The sequence below is a fragment of the Macrosteles quadrilineatus genome, unplaced genomic scaffold (genome assembly GCF_028750875.1).
Source record: "Macrosteles quadrilineatus isolate MER2022 unplaced genomic scaffold, UCM_ALF_1.0 Scaffold_8__2_contigs__length_117827958, whole genome shotgun sequence".
NCBI lineage: Eukaryota > Metazoa > Arthropoda > Insecta > Hemiptera > Cicadellidae > Macrosteles > Macrosteles quadrilineatus.
Genome location: NW_026542601.1, coordinates 116,988,032 through 117,005,260, shown reverse-complemented (window position 1 = coordinate 117,005,260; position 17,229 = coordinate 116,988,032). Strand labels below are relative to the sequence as shown.

The window sequence follows — 17,229 nt, the reverse complement described above, 5'->3', positions numbered from 1 at the left end:
GAAACGACCGGCACTACAATTCTGACGTACACCCCGAACTAGTCTCTAAAACCAACTGACTCCATCGACGCCAGGCTTGCCACCGTCGTGCTCCAAAGTTTAAAAATTTTCCCAAATGGTCGTGACGCCAAATCGAGGGACAGACTTATTTTGTCATGGTAGTCAGTTTGCAATGACAATAAAATTATAATATGCTCCTTTTTTGTAAGTTTAATAACCATTGATGACATAAAAATATGGCTTTATATATTTCGGCATGAATAATTAGTCTTAAAACAGCGTGAAAGTTGGAAAATGTACCCTAGGGCACGTCATGGTCGTGAATTTCGAGACTTTAAAAATACGAAAAAAATACCTAGAACCTATTAAAAACCAAATAAATGTGTGTAACATGTTGCCCCCGTCCCAAAAAATATTAAAACACATAATTATAAACTACAAATCCAGTATCTACGAAGTAAAAGACCAGGGACATGAAAACGTACGTTTTTAAATTTTCACTCAACTATATTCTCTAAACGCAGAGCACATTTCTTGCCGAGGAAAAATAGCGGAGTGATACGGACTGCGGGTACTACTTTCTCTAGGACACCATTTGTGTTGCCAGATGAACCTAAAAACGTGTTGTATAGTGTTTGAAAGACTAATTATTTATATGCTTTATAGTGACTGTAGGAAAAATATAATGTGTAACACGAGTGAAAAAGGCCTTTGCTGCACTCGAGATCAGTAAACATTGCTCTCGTGTGCAGCAAAGTGCCACTTTCACCACTAGTTACACAAATAACTATTCATGCTTTAGCAATTAAATAGACTAAACTGGTCTGCTTAGTGGAATCATTGACTTCAATGGTGGAAACAAGATTTTGTCTGTATGGCTGTTCTCTACTGCTTGGGTTTTTTTTAAACAAACTAGTGTTTTCTGCATCCCCCATGTTATATCACCAATGTGTTGATATTACACACATGCTGAATGTGCAGTGTCCAGATGTAACAGCCCTTTAATTCTAGAGCAAAACCGTATGTATTAAAAATTTTAACTGACTTTTAACTACAGTTTAAAGGTGGAAATAATTCAAAAAACACATTTAACTGAGTGGACCTGTCACAATCATTTAATGTCTTACAATCACTTTCCAAGAATCAATTGGATATGAAAACATAGATAAATAACAAGAAAAATTACAACAAACAATATGTAACTCAAAAGGGTAAAAATATGAGTTATACCACAGAGGAGTAATAAAGAGTTTATACTTGTTACTTTTCTGTGGTTATACATAACAAAGCTTTCAATCTCTACAACAGCTTAATAATACATTCTCAACACAAACTAATTTAAGAAGATAACACTTTTTTTTACAAATTTTATATTGATTTTATATATATAGGTAGAAGGTCAGAGTTACCAGGAAACTTCTGAAGCTAATGATAAGATTGCATTTCCTTTTTTTATTTCAATAAATTTTTCTCCCAAAAACTCCACCAGAAATCTTTAAAGCCTTGATGGTAGAGCCCTAGATTGAGATTGAAATGAAATGGAGCTTTGTTAATCTTGGATACCTAAAATTATCCTATTTTGAACAACCTCAGCTAATTTGGTCCAGTAGGCTTCCGATGATGGAAAGACTAAATAGACTCTTAATTTGTATATTCACCAATATACTTATGGATAATATTAATGTAGTGGCTTCCCAACCCTTTCACCCAAGGCCACAGCTTATCTTAATAGAGACTATGTTTGGTTAATTGATCTGTTTCAAAAACTAAAAAAACCTTGATTTTACAGCAGCATTTAACAGTATTAGTTGTTACATATTTGCATTTATTTTAAGAGGGTTCCATCCACGTAAACATGGTCCTACAAAAAAGAACCTCGTGGATTTATTAAAGTATTTATCGAGTTATGATAAACAGGTTATTTCAACTCAATAAATACTTTAATAAAGCCAAGAGGTTCTTAAAGGTAATGAATATTTTATGATCACTATAAAATATTCAGAAAGATCCAAACTATGCACTGGATGAACTGAAACTTCGTAATTGTTTTTTTAAGTATTTATAAAATCATTTTGAAAATCCGTAAATTGGTCTTTTTTACATGGAACTTTAACTTTTAAATAACTTAATAGTTCAAAATTTAATTTTTTCTATCCATTGCAAGCTCTGATATGTTAAGAACACTAAAAGCACACAATCATTGAAAACAAATTAGTTTTAGAATGTTGAGAGCTTGTACAATAAATAGAGGCATGTTCAATGCCTAACTATATTTTAATCCGCATTATCCGCCATCTTGAATTGAAATTCAGGCTGCCGGGTAGAACCCTCTTAAGGTTCTAAATTTAAAATCAGCTGTGAGATCTGTTACAATCAATAATATCCCGGCATGCGCCAGGGATTTGTACCAATGAATACAAACCCTTTAAGAAGCGAAATACTAAAATGGAAAATAGTCAGATAGGAATTTTACTCTTTCTCTCTTTCTCTTTCTAAGCAGATTCTTTGTCTCACTCTCTCTCACTCAGTCAGCTGACTTGGCCGCACGCTCGCGATAGTCTACTTAGCGGCCGCCGTGGGAAATATCGAAAATTCTAATATTTCCAGACTGAATTTTTTACAAAGGCATTGCGCTTCTTAAAGGGTTTGTTTTCATTGCTTGTACAAAAACACTTGATGTATTTAAACCTTTAATATTCACAATAACAGAGTTTTTTGTATTAGATATCTATCAATAAAATTTGAGAACAGCATTTCTTCAAAATCTTTATGTATCTAAAACTAAGATTAACACATCTCAACTCAACTAGCTACATTTATAAAACAAACCAAACGTGTTTCATGGTTAACATAATGTAAAACAAATCAAATAGATTATTGGTAGTGTCAGCTTTTGTCTGAAGTAAACTAAGGGTAAACTAGCATAAAAATAACTCACATTAATAAAGTAATGTAAGAGTGCAAATAAATGCTAGCATTCATATTAAGAGCATTTATTATTAGATTTAATAAAATCTAAAAAAATAATAAAAACATTGAGTTTGAACAACTGATTCTAGGCCTATATTTTTATATTTAATTTTGTATTTTGATAGAACAGTTAAATCTGTCCACACAATATTGGTTTTGAACGTATTAACTTCTGATTCATACACAAGCTACAATTTACCATGTTTGTATAACAAATAACCTGATGGCTCAGAACTAATATAAAATCTAATAAAAAATTTTTATAAAAATAAAACAAAAAATAAATATTTCACTAACAAAACAATACTAACTAAAATTAATGACTTATGGCAGCTCAAGCTAATAAGGTACTAAATCTTTCGCCCTGTATAGCTCATGACTAACAAGCACTAGTATTCCTAAAAGTGTTCTTAATACTAAAAATGCCACTGACTCGACTTAAAAAAAGCAAATGAACACACTGTTTGATGTGCAAATAAAACTATCAGATACATTAACTACTAATACAACTTTGTGCACTTGAAAAAAATAACTGCTTGATCTGAAAAAATTACTTTTTTTTATGGGAATTGGATGATAGGTCTGGTCCATCCTATTTGCATTGCTATGGAGTATCGGCTCACTTACTCAATACTAATGTGTGGGAGAGGGGGAAAGAGAGAGAGAGAGAGAGATTTGCTCTACAAATAGGGGAGGTATGGACGAGGTATTTTGCAGGGAAAACATGTTACTAGCGTTGAATTAGAGGGGGCCAATAAGACAGTTAAGAGATTCTGACGTAGTATTTCCACATCCATAATGATTTTTGTGTCAAGTTCACAGTAGATTTGAAATACTACCTATGACTTTAGATTAATTTAGGTGAAACATTATTAGTTTGATACTCAAAATCACGTCAACGTAGAAGTCTCAAGGCTGTAATTATGATATCAAAAGCAGATCATTGAAGATTTAAAATTTAGTAACGGGACAAAGTTAACTCTCTAACTGGCTACCCTCTGTCATCCTTCAAACTCTCTCTTAATCTCTCCCCTCTCCTAAATTTATGAAATTGAACTTGAGGCACTCTTGGTGACCGTAACTACAGTTCTCATTTGAAAATCAGTCACTTTGAGCGACAACTGTTTTTACTTCAGTCAGGCCTATTGTCCAACCCCTGTTTGTAGTCAGAAAATTATAAACTACTCAGATAAAAGTTTAAATTTTAATAAATTTAAGGTGTAAACTAATAAAATTTTATGTTTGACAATTTTGTTATCAAGCAATCCTTTCACTTTTAACTGAAAGAATAATTTCACGCAATATGTAGCATAAATGCTACTATAATAAAGTTACACATAGCATAACACCTCCACAGATTCAACAAACAATTAATTAATATTCAAGGAACATTTATGTTGACAGTGTACTTTGACCAATCTGATTAACATCCATAAACACAAATATGTGTTTGTTTAGTTGAGGACAAAATGTATAATTTACATTTCTCAAACCTGGGACAGTCAAATCTAATGTTTAAGATAAATCAACGTTATTTCTCATTAAAACTTTCTTGGTAGGTAACACTAATATACCAAATTGACTTAAAGGACTACCGTATTTGGTAAAGGGACTTTATTCACTCTTCTGATGGTCTGTCAATTCCTTCTTTTTCTTCAATGGATTGTTTTTGCACTCATTGTAGAGATTATTCAAATCAAATGCGGCTTTTACATTGTCCTGAAACAAGTGTTAAACGAATTAGTGAACAGAGAAGTGTTAAAAACATTGAAATTTAGTAGAATACGATAGGGTGTCTATTTGAGGAAATAAAGTACTACTATTTCCTATTTTACAATTTTCATTTATCTAATTACGACAAAAAAAATTAAATCATACCTCAGAGAAGAAGAACTTCTGAAGCTTTCCTTTAGCATCAATCATTGGTCTCCTCATAACTTCTTTGCCCTCTTTAAATAGAATCACTGTAGGAAGCTGTCTGCTCATGGGCGAGTCATTTACATAATACTTTTTACCCGCATCTGGGTAACGTCCGATGTCAATCTTGCCAAAATTCAGGTTCTCTAGATGGTATCTAAAACAAATAATCCAAACATAGTACATGTCAGCAAAACAGTCTGGTACCACCTTGTAAAATATGTCAAAGACTATCTATAGTAAGAGAAAACATTCAGTCTAAAACACCTTTGTATTATAAATCTGATCTAATTCAACAAACTTCTTAAATATTCCCATTTGAGCTTTTAATATATCAATATATTGTTTACATCATACTAGACAGAAACAGGTACCTTTCCATCCGTATTGATAGGCTGAAAAGTTGCCCTTTTCTGTGCCTACACACGGAAAAAAAACCTAATGTACTTTTATCCGTGCACTTAGTCACCTGATGAAATAAACAGCTAACTGCAACGGCCTATTTTGCTTCTGAAATATAAAAATATTAAATTTATTTTATGTCCTAAATAAATTGTGGTATGAGTTTAAAACATACTAATTTTTCTGTACAGTATGATGTAAAGTATCGTACTTTACTCGCCCAGTAAGCTTTACCCTACTCAAACAAAAACGCACGGGAACTGTCGTGCTCACACAGTAAAACACCACTTACCGTAATATACTATTACAGTGGGGATTATCTATAAGAAATTTAATAAAAATATTTCCTTTAGTGTCTTCTAACATTATTGTTTTATGAATTTTTTTAATGATATAGGGCACCAAGTAGATGAGTTACAGTAAACAACCCTTTTAACTGCATCCCATTAAAACAAAATCAGGGTTAACAAAAGTGAAACGCAAATGATAAACCCCAACAAAAAACAGGATCACTGGACATTACAAGAGGTATTTTTAGCCTTTTGTTCACTAAACAAAAGTAAGTTTGACAGTAAACTCACTCTACGGAGAGCTGGGAGAAGACTGGAGCGAAGTTGACACAAGCAGGGTTCCAAGCAGTGTAAAACGTCACTAGCCAGCAGATCTTCTTGTTCCTCATGATCTCGTCTTCAACTCCTTGAGCTGTTCGGAAATACACTACGTTTTCTGGCCCTTTGTAAGCAGGTTCTGGCAATAAAAGGCCAACCACTGCAAATAATATGTAGGAGAGTTTTAATGAAAGTGAAAATTTAACCTTTAAAAATATGTAATTTTAAATTTCTAAAAATGTTAGGTAGGCCTAATGTTTTAGTAATCTTATAAATCATACAGAATGTGGCCTTGTGAGCTGACATGATTGTTGTTTCTACAGCTCATTGTGAATAAAAGTTCTCTGATGTACAAATACAATTTGTAGGGCTAGTAATTTAAATAGTATTCATAGTTTTCAATTAAAAACATTAGGCCTACCAAAGATTAACCCAATGTTGAAAGACCTACAATATCACAAAGTGTTTTTTTTTTTACTTAGCCTATTGAGCAATTAGCAACACAAGACATATGCAAGACAGATTCAATGTCTGCAATGTCCTCATGACTAACTTTTAAGTAAATCAATTTCCCTTTAAAAACTTTCAAGACTATCCCTGCAGGCCTAGAGCAAAAATATGTATAAAAAATTATTTAGCCTTACTAAGCCTTTGATTTTGAGTACGACTAAGATATACTGAATTTACTGGTAAAGGTTAGGTGTTGAAGAAGTGATTGGTAAAATCAAAACCCTTAGTTCTACTATTCATTCAATCATGTGCATGCTGTTTGAAAGCGACAATACCAGCAAGGCCAAAAACCTAGAGTTTTCAGTATTAGGAGAGTAAAAGTGGTACATATTAAATTAAAACTTACATATCAAAAGTATCCCAAAAAATATTCCCATCCTAATGTCAGCATAAAACCACAGTATTAAATTTGCGACTTTGGTGTACATGAAACTTGAAGACAGATAATTGATCATTGTGACACTTCCAGCCTTCCGTGTTCGTATCATGACAACAATCATGAGGAAGAATAGGATTTCTGATTCTCTCTGGAACAAAGCAAAAAAAGGATAAATTAGTGGGGTACAAGTAAGAGAGATCACACAACTGAATGTTGTTTTTTGGAATTTGCTCTGAAACAAATAAACGCACAACAACGCTTCAAAATACACTCTTGATAATTAGAAATTCATGGACCTAACAAATCAATTTCAATCATGGAGAGTTTTGAATTATCAAGAGAAAAACTTAGGTATCGTGAGAAAAAAAAAACATTCAAATTTATGTAGGCTAATATGTTCATTTTATAATTTTGTAATGCTTTGAGTTTCCCACAGTGGCATCCACTCCAGCAATGTTGTAATTTTTTTTACATCGTGGGCAACGTAGTGAGGGAAATGAAATGTTTTCACTACTTCTTACTTCACTCTAGTAATCAAATTGCCAACCACACAATTACTGGACAAATTCAAAATTAAATTGAAGCAGTACCTCATCAACAAAGCTATTTATTCTTTCAGTAAGTTATAGCTTAGACAAAAAGAATTAAATATTGACCGTCAGCTGTGCTGCGGTTACCTGGGTTCTGGCGCACACCGCTGTGTAGTTACGTAGCGCGTACGCCGTAACTACATGGTGCTCCCAGCGGTGTGCGCCAGAACCTATGGTAACCGCAGCACAGCTGACGGTCAATATTTAATTCTTTTTGTCTAAGCTATAACTCACTGAAAGAATAAATAGCTTTGTTGAGGAGATATTGAAGTGTGCGCCAGAACCTATGGTAGGTAACTACAGCTCGGCTGACAGTCTATGTTTTTATTTCTTTTTGTCTATGGTAGGAGGGGGTTCTCCTATTTTGGCCCAACCCTTTACAATGACCTCCCCTATCAGATCAAAAGCCTTTCGGCCTTGGCTTTCAAAAAAAAGGTTAAAATACATTGTAAAGCAGGCATGTAATTTTTTGTTGATTTTTTATTCTTGTACATAATTTGTTTAGATATTTGACTTTTAAATGTTTAGTTTTAGTGACGTGAGTTATTCTGTAAACCAATATTGTATTGAGAAGCGCTCAAGAATAAAGGCATTTTGATTTGATTTGATTTGATTTGATTATAGGATGTACCGGTAGGCCTAATGTTAATTTTTACATTGTTAATTTTAAGAGTCCTTGGAGCTGTTCCTGATCATTGTGATTTAAATAAATTATCCTGACTAATGAAACCACTGATCTTAGTCAGTAACAAAGCTACACAGGTCATCACCATTCTACACTCATCCTTCACTCATACTTGGGTTAAAATACGCAACTAGGTGGCGTCCCCATCTCAATGATTGATAATTGATAAGAATTTAAAATTGTTCAACACCTGTTGTAGACACTATTTATGTAGCCTATGTATTCTATGTTACAAATAAATAACTTAAAGACTTTGAATTTAGGCCTAAATGTTCCCTTTAATAGTAAATTAATATAATTAGCCTAATAAAGAATTAAGAAGAATGGCTTAACTTACCGACAAAAAAGCACTTTTTAGAAAATTATTATATTATTCATTGTATGACAGCTCACAGTAACAAATGTGTGATAAAATAAACAGACTGTTATTTAATTGCCAGGCAGCAAACTAACTAAAAAATATGTTACCGTATCTCACAAATCAAGGTACCAGTAACTTAGAAATAAAATAAATAGTTTTATGTGCAATGCCTAGGTGGCATGTTAGTAAAAAATACACATGCAATTCCACTCACACTAAATTACTGGTACAACCCACTAACTTAGACTGGTAAACTTGATTACGGACGTTTTTATCCCAGGGCCCTGCAATTTAGTATCTGTCCTACACTCATTTGAATGAAAAATATCGATATAGGCCTATAGATTATCCGATATATTAATTATTTCATTCGCATAACTTAGTTGGATTAGGTTAACCTAACTAACCAAACTTGGTAACTCATATCGAAAGAAATAATCGATATATTCATTCGAATGAGTGTAGGACGGATAACTGAAGTTACTTAAGTGCAGCCCCTACGTCCTAGTGTAGCCTAAGTTACTGTAGTGTAAGTTACCGCTCAATCCCATGTGTAACACCTAACGAGAACAATGTAACGTGAGTGTGACCCCGGCCTTAGGCTACTCTTAACATGATAGACAATTGCCAGCTGCATCGGCATTAGGAGATAAATGGTGGCTCAGTCGGTAGCGTCACGGACTTTGGGCCCGAGGCAGCAATGTCTTGGTTTGGCAAGGTCACAACAAATTAGGCCTACCTTACCTAGATATCATCTGTAGATTGGACCTTAATATCTCTAGGCCTAGATTAAGATTTACTTACCGAATCGAATTCACACTGTGACTCTGATCGTGGAAATGTGTATTGGCACAAGAAGGGTAACTTTTTGGCAGCAATATAAGATGCACTGAGTAAAATATTGATGTAGTAATAAGGCTTCATAAGAAGCCTGACGTCTTTATTAATCTTCATTTTTACGTCTCTCTTAAATAAACGGATTCCTACAATTGGCTCTGTACTACCTTAAATAACAGCCTACTCAATGCTGTAGATTAAAATAATTCTCATTAACCGTCGGAATTCGCTTTACAAAACAAAAATTCGCTATAACAGTTAATTAATTAGACCATACAAACTATTCACGATTAATGAAGATAATATTGAGGTTATGGCTGTTATGATTATGAAATGTGAAAAGAAGAAGAAAGTATGAATTTAGAGGAGCAAAACAACTAAATTCAATTACGTACAAAGACCTGCAAAATTTGTTTTAAGTTAAGACCACTGTTAAGACGCAGCTCAATGGTTGGTCATGCATGATTTCATTAAAGCGAACTTTTTTTTATAGTAAGCACTCCACAGCCAAAGTCTTGAATCTTAAATTTATATTATTTTACTAAATTATAGCGTAAAATTTATTGTTTACACATTTTATTAGTTCCATGCTAATAATAATGTTGTATCTATTGGTTTTTTTTTTTTTTTTGTGTCCTTAATCCTTGACCGACAATGTCGGATAGATTGCGTCATAGGCACATTAACATACTATTTATTAAATATTATTTAAAACTAATATTTACAAACTTCTTACTAAACAAACTATTTATTAACTGGGCTGTGGCGATTTGATTTCCTAACGATTTCCTACTGTAGTGCTGTTTTCAGCTGACTTTTAATGGCACTTCCCTTAATTCCTCTAAAGAGTAGAGGGGTCTTTTTACCAGATGGGCCTGCAGTACTGCCCTGAATTTAGTCCTGTCTAACTCTCTCACTCTTTTTGGCAGCGTGTTAAAGATCTTGATTGCTGAGCGAGGGTAGCTTTTGATGGAGTGGCTAAGCCTACACCGCGGCAGATCAAGGTCCTGGGCCTTTCGAGTGTTATGGCTATGCTGGCTTTCCCTCATATCAAAAAGGTGGAGGTTGTCTTTTAGGAGTAGCAAACTGCTTAGGACATATTGGCTGTGCACTGTTAGTATTCCTAGCTCCATGAAGAGAGGCCTGCAGTGTTCATCAAAGTCTGAGGATGTAATAATTCTTACAGCCTTCTTCTGTAAGAGGAGAATGTCCTGAGTTAGTGGTGCGTGTCCCCAAATCGCTATGCCATAGGTGACATGGCTATGGAAAAGAGCATGGTACACATTCAGTAGATAAGGCTTTGTGATGTTGTAACGGAGCTTCCTCAAAAGACATAGTACTCTGGAGAGTTTAGTACATACCTTATCTATGTGCGTATTCCAACTTAGCTTGGGGTCAAGCCAAAACCCAAGAAGTTTCACGGCTTCGTCTTTATGTGAATCAAACTTTAGGGTGCACAGCAGCGATTGGGTTTTGTCCTCATTTAGCTTGAATCGGTTCATGTTGAACCAGTCTTTGGCCCGTTCCAGTAGTAGGTGGTCAGCCTCCGTCCGAACCTGTCCAATGTCCTTCCCCTGTGATATGAGGGTGGTGTCGTCTGCAAATAACATGGTGGATCCATTAAGCCACAGGTCGTTAATCATCAAGCTGAAGAGGATTGGGCCTTTGGTTGGTTACAAACTACGGTAAAATTAGAAAGCTGCATGGCTAAGCCCCACAAATCTAAACACCTGGTTTTTTTTATCATAAAAATAGTTTCAGATTCATTAATTGTAGGTTATGTTATTGTTTGATGTGACTTAACTTACCCTATCTGCATTTTAATTCATTTATGTTTATTTAAATGCAAGCATAGTTAAAGTGGGGTTTTAAAAGTATTAGGCTTTAATATGGGTTATATAATTTTAAATAATCTTTCCCTTTCAGAATAGGTATTTAAGTTAGACCTACCTTAGATTTTATGTTATCATTAGGATTTTTAACCCTCATAGGTTTTAATGAACTACAATTGTAATTAGGGCTATAATAGTAAGATTTATTTATTAAGATGTATACAACAGGTTGTAAATTGTTTTTTTGTCAACACATTTTATCGAAATATCATAAAGCCATTTCCAAAAATCGATTTATGTCAACAAATCTTCACTCTTCCATGAACATTTTTGATAGAAATGCAAAGCTAAAACAGAAGGAAAGAGCCGGACGAATGGAAAATGTAGATACGTACGACTATTTAAAAGATGAAATTGGTTATAGGTTAGCGGATAGAGTTTTTGATGTTAAACGGACTTTCAAGTGTGCTCTTGATCTTGGATGCAGTCGGGGGTATGTTTCCAAAAATATCATCCGAGATTCTGTAGAAAAACTTATTATGTGTGACACTAGTGAAACATACTTATATCAAGCGAGTCCTCCTGAAGATGGTGTTGAGGTGGAACGGTTGGTTGTTGATGAAGAAAAGTTACCATTTGAAAGTGACTATTTTGATCTTGTTATTAGCAATTTATCTTTACATTGGGTAAATGATTTGCCTGGAGCATTTTCCCAAATAATGAGGGTCTTAAAAAATGACGGAGTGTTTTTGGCCTCAGTGTTTGGTGGAGATTCGTTATATGAATTAAGGTAACTTAACTCAGTTCTTTATATAAGCCTTAAATTTTTTGATATCTGCAACTAACCATATGTTGTATTATGGCAAAATAGAACCTTGATCCTGACCTTGGTTCTTTGATTTTTGTTCTTACTGACAGCATTAAAAAATTAGAGATCTGACTCAAAAGTGCATGGGGTATCTTTACCTCTAGCTGACGAACTTAAGGTTTGAGTCAGATCTCTAATTTTTGTAGTGTTGAGCTACAACTTGGCTTAAATTCACATGCAGCTCGTAAAAATGCCCAGCCTCACCCCACTTGCGAGAATTGCGCCGATTTTAAAATCTGCATTTTGCTGCAGATTCATAGGCAAGGCAATTGTCGCCCGGAAATCTGTAACGTAGGCCTACAGGTTGTTATCAGTCCGCGCACACACAGTCGCTTGTTGTTCTCCTCAGGAGTCAGTCAAAGTCTCAGCGTGAGTTGTGTTGTCGTAGTTTTTCTTTCATAGTTTTTCTTACTTTTTACCATGGCAGTGGCAGAGTTTGATACTGAACTATTAATAAATTAAATAGAAAAAATGCTGCAGCTGTATGGTAAAAAATTGAAAGAATATAGTGTCAGGAATTTGAAGGTAAACAGATTCCTCACGTAAACAAGTCTGCAGTTTATAAAACTGTTCATTTAAGAGTCTCTGACTTACTATAGGATGAACCCATTGTTTAGTCTATATGTTGTCTTAATTTTTTCTTAGACCTATTAGAAGAGCACAAACACAGGTTAATTCTACAAAGTCAATTTATTAAGGATAGCTACGCACTTGAAAGCATCCATTTCTCAACTAAAAAATCGCCACGTGTGGCCGATTGAAAAATCGACCGTGTGCGCCAGCAATAGGCTTTTAATACATGTTTATGACTAAGGAAACGACTGATCTTGGTCAGTAGCAAAGCTACACAGATCATCTCACACCATTCTAAGTTACACTCACGTCTTCATAACTTATTCAGCTTTAAATACGGATCCATGTGCGCCGATATCAAGAACTAACCAGCGACTTTCAGATTTGAAGGCGAGCACTATAACTACGGTACTCTGTTACCCAGACAATTATTTACATATTTTTAATCAAGTAATATTTTTTTAACGTTTTAGATGTTCCCTACAACTGGCAGAGTTAGAGAGGGTGGGAGGAATTTCCCCTCACATTTCTCCGTTCACAGCTGTTCAAGATATTGGCAGCCTCCTGAACAGGGCTGGATTCACAATGTTAACAATTGATACAGATGAAATAGTTGTAGGATATCCTTCAATGTTTGAGCTCATGTGGGATTTAAAAGGTAAGCTTATATTGATGTGTTCATAATTCTTTGAAAGTAAAAACAGTGTGTATTTTTCATTCATCTTGGTAATATCAGAGATATTTAATTTGGCTTTAAGTGAAGAATATACAAATTTCAGTATGTTCTCTGAATTATCTTCATTTACCTTAATTTAACACCCAAATGTTAGACTCAGTTAAAGCACTTGAACAGAACTATACTCGGGAGTTAAGGTAGGTTATTGTAAATAATAACAAGAGTTACATTAAAACCGCTCAACTTTGTGTGGACTGATGAGGAGGAGATTTTATTTAGGCAGTGGGGGAAAGGTGGCTCTATGTGGCGACTAATGAGTAATGGCATTATATTACATCATGGGAATGGCCACAAGCTTTTTTATTTAAAAACATCACCTAGTTTCTTGTATTGCCAATATATATCAGATTATGGTAAACAACTATCTTCAAATATTAGCACACAACACTATAAAAGATTTACGACAATCGTGAAATCAGTTTTTAATTCATATTGTCAAATATAGCACAAAAACAAAAATTAAACAATATTTTTCAATTGTTTGTGTTTGGCAACTACTGGGAAATACTTTATAACTTATCCAACAATATTATAAAACACCCCCGCCGCAGCAAACCTGCCGACTAAGCGAATTTCCATTTGTCTGAACTGACTTTCATTAAATATATTTTAATAACACAAGGTTTAACCAGTACCTAGGTTTGCTGCTACAAGGAAACTAATAAAGTGTGTTTTTTAGTCAAATATTAATAGCTTAGTGTAAAATAAATTAATTTGCCAAGTTTGATCAAAATATATCCATAAACAAGCAAACTACAACGTTTGACAATATTCTCCATAAGAATAACATAGGAATTTTCAATTTTTTGAATTTTCTCCGTTACCAATAACCGTACAAAAACACTTTTGCATACTAAATTATTAGTTTTTTTTTAAGCTCTTTAAAAAGGTCTAGAGAGAAATTGGGAAATTTTGTGTTTTGAGGGTCAAAAATGAGAAAAACCAATTTATACCCCATAAAACACCCCGTAAAACCCCGTTCCCGTGGTCCGATCATGCTGGTTCGCGAACTCATTCAAGCTTATCCTGCCTTACACCTTTAAACCAAATTTCATCAAAATCGGACAATAATTACTCAAGTTATCGCGTTCACGGACACACATATATAAAAATGTTAACGAATGGTGTTTTTGGCCTCTGGGAACATCAAAATGAAAAAGTAAATCGGTCCCGGGCCTAGGTCTTACCATGCCACCTACGGTAATAGCTACTTCCCTATAGGGAAATTCGCTAAAAATAATAATAGGTACGGTAGGCTATTAAAAAATTATTTGGCGTTTTCAATCACACTGATTATACGACGTTTGATGGAACCTGTCTCTTGACTCTCCGTCTATCTAGGGACTAGCCAATAGTTTAAGGTCAGTTCCAGGGTAGATGTTTAGGAGACCAATTTCATGATTCAAACTATAATTAAATAATTACATTTTTATATTTTCAACTAGACCTAGTTGTAAAATTCTAGGTATGGGTGAAAGTAATGCAGCAAGAAACCGAAGTCTACATCTAAGTAGAGAGAAGATGCTAGCTGCTGCGGCCATCTACCAGGAGCTTTACGGAGAGAAGGACAAAGTTCCAGCTACGTTCCAAGTCCTCTACATGGTCGGATGGAAACCTGATCCAACGCAGCCGAAACCAGCAGCTAGAGGTTCTGGTGAAGTGTCTCTTAAAGACCTCTACAGACTCGACGAAGTTGTTAAAGACATTAAGAAAATGCCTTTGGATGATGGTGATAAGAAAAAATAGTTTTTTGTGTTGGCAAGTTATTTAGAGAAGAATATATTTCTGTGTTAAGAATCTAATCAAATGTATTGTTTTTCTGTTTTAAATCATTAGAACAACCCTTATCGTCTGTGAAACCTGTAGCTATACTTATAAAAATAAACACCCGACACCCATTTAAAAATATTATCAGAATACGATTCATGGCTTGTTCCTCAGTTGTTTGAATGTCAAAGATCTAGAGCTACCTGCTCCAGTTTTTGTCTCAAATGATGGAATGACTCCAGATAGAGTTAATTTTGTCATGCTCTCCAAAACCATTTTTTATCTATACTATAATATGAGTAAAGTTTGCGCACAGTGATTTCAAAAACGGCTTCTATGATTTCCCCAAATTGTTATAAATATCTTAGTTTTAGGCTAAAAACAATATCCATGCTAGCCACTGTTCTGGGAATACAATAAAATAAAAAGAATACAATTTGTAAATTTGTAAACTATTCAGAAAAATATAGCATTGTTATCTATATATCTATCTGTTCTGGGAATATTTGTTTTTCTTAGGTAATAAACTATAAATGAAATTTTAGTATTTTTAATATAGTCTTATGGAAATCTAGGTAGCCAAGACAGCTTTATGAAAATGTAAATAAATGAACTGTAACATATGCTTATGACAAATCATTTATAGTACACCAGAAAATTACTAAAGACAGTAGGCCTACAAAAGAAAAAGATATTTGTATGAATGCCATTCAGCAATGGGTTATTTAATAAGCTTGGGATGTTTCTCTAAGCAATAAAATAATTATGATTGTTCAAAATCGTATAATATTTTACCACAAAAGATTAACACTATCGCTGAACTAAGAGTATTGAGGAAACCCCAACCAAGGACTTTCTGTTGACGTTGTCCAAAACGCATGTAGTGATTATTAGTATAAGATTCCATCCAGTGACGCGCTTCTTTTATGTTTTTGATCCATACCGTTTCTGTTCTTATATCTTGATCCCATATAGCACACAACTTTACGATGCATCTATAACGGTAATTAACTAGGATTGCTTTCAAGCCAGTTGAGCGGAGCATTTCATTAGTAATCATGTTTCATGGTGTTTAATAAAGCAATAAATGAAAAAAATGTTTATAGATATAATACAAAATACGTTCCCACACTCTCCACTGCTAGCCCTTACTACTTCCTATGTCGTGGACCTGTTTCCCTCCCTTCCCATAGCATTTTTGGATTGCCGATACATTAATCTATCTAATTGCCACAAACGGTTCCCACACTCAACAGCTTTAGCCTTTACTACTTCCTTCACCACTTCCTATGTCATAGACCTTTTTCCCTCCCTTCCTACATCATCTTAAGATTTGCAAATACATAAATCTAACTGACACAGATGGTTCCCACATACCACACTGCTGGCCTTTACTACTTCCTTCACCATTTCCTACTTCGTGGACCTGTTTCCCTCCCTTCCTAGAGCATTTTAAGAATTTAAGATTGCAGATGCATTAATCTAACTGCCACAAACGGTTCCCACACTCCGCACTGACAGCCTTTACTACTTCCTTCACCACTTCCTATGTCGTGGATCTGTTTTCCTCCCTTCCTAGAGCATTTTAAGATTGTAGATACATTAATATAACTGCCACAAACGGTTCCCACACTCAGCAGCTTTACCCTTTACTACATCCTTCACCACTTCCTAGTCGTGGACTTGTTTCCCCCTCCCCATAGTATTTTAGATACAATATATTATCTAACTGCCACAAATGTCTCCCACACTCCGCACTTCTTGCCTTTACTACTTCCAAAAACGATTTACACCTTTATGTCCTATCGGGATTTCTCGATTTCCTCAGTTCTATTAAATACCTATGCAACCAAAGTGAAAATGCGTAGTTCCAAATGAAAGACTAACTTAGTAGACTATTTAAAAACTTCAACAATATTTAAAGTATTTTTTCCAGGTGGCAAATAATGAAAAATAAAATCAACATGCAGTCTTTGCACTGATCTATTGATCTAGAATTGTGGATAGTTATAGGCTTGTACTGTGGATGTGATACTTCCTGGTGTGGATTAACATCCGCAATAATGAGTACTACGACTATCCGCATTACTATCCTGATGATTGATCAATTCTTTAATTAAGCCAAAAATGTGGTTCAGATTCCACTATAAACTGAAGGTCGCCTTAAGAAAGGTAATTTCCCTTGTTAAAGTTC

General features: G+C 34.5%; 2 protein-coding genes across 3 annotated transcripts; one reads left to right on the top strand and one right to left on the bottom strand.

Moving 5' to 3' along the window:
- Positions 1 to 1,098: 1,098 nt before the first annotated feature.
- On the bottom strand, positions 1,099 to 9,564 carry LOC129001507 (thioredoxin-related transmembrane protein 2 homolog). The gene is made up of 5 exons (XM_054428825.1): positions 9,227 to 9,564; positions 6,754 to 6,934; positions 5,871 to 6,057; positions 4,849 to 5,044; positions 1,099 to 4,689 (listed from the first exon to the last, which is right to left on the bottom strand). The coding sequence occupies exons 1-5, from the start codon at positions 9,374 to 9,376 to the stop codon at positions 4,585 to 4,587; spliced, it is 819 nt and encodes a 272-aa protein (XP_054284800.1). The 5' UTR covers positions 9,377 to 9,564; the 3' UTR covers positions 1,099 to 4,584.
- Positions 9,565 to 11,127: 1,563 nt separating this feature from the next.
- On the top strand, positions 11,128 to 15,659 carry LOC129000167 (arginine-hydroxylase NDUFAF5, mitochondrial-like). 2 transcript variants are annotated; one of them, XM_054427106.1, is made up of 4 exons: positions 11,128 to 11,190; positions 11,516 to 11,881; positions 13,006 to 13,190; positions 14,734 to 15,659. In XM_054427106.1, exons 2-4 carry the CDS (start codon positions 11,631 to 11,633, stop codon positions 15,012 to 15,014), a joined length of 717 nt encoding a protein of 238 aa, XP_054283081.1. In that variant the 5' UTR covers positions 11,128 to 11,190; positions 11,516 to 11,630; the 3' UTR covers positions 15,015 to 15,659. The 2 variants fall into 2 exon arrangements, with proteins under 2 accessions (XP_054283081.1, XP_054283080.1); XM_054427105.1 differs by lacking the exon at positions 11,128 to 11,190 and having other exon boundaries at positions 11,199 to 11,881.
- The last annotated feature ends 1,570 nt before the right edge of the window (positions 15,660 to 17,229 follow it).

Bases quoted from the DNA above. Each gene is read 5' to 3' on its own strand.
- LOC129001507 (XM_054428825.1), bottom strand. From the start codon at position 9,376: ATGAAGATTAATAAAGACGTCAGGCTTCTTATGAAGCCTTATTACTAC. The intron at 5,045-5,870 runs GTGAGTTTACTG...TATTTGTTTTAG, and splicing joins TTCTCCCAGCTCTCCGTAGA to ATACCATCTAGAGAACCTGA. The intron at 4,690-4,848 runs GTATGATTTAAT...CACTTGTTTCAG, and splicing joins AGAAGTTCTTCTTCTCTGAG to GACAATGTAAAAGCCGCATT.
- LOC129000167 (XM_054427105.1), top strand. From the start codon at position 11,307: ATGTATACAACAGGTTGTAAATTGTTTTTTTGTCAACACATTTTATCG. The intron at 11,882-13,005 runs GTAACTTAACTC...TTAACGTTTTAG, and splicing joins GATTCGTTATATGAATTAAG to ATGTTCCCTACAACTGGCAG. The intron at 13,191-14,733 runs GTAAGCTTATAT...GTAAAATTCTAG, and splicing joins GCTCATGTGGGATTTAAAAG to GTATGGGTGAAAGTAATGCA.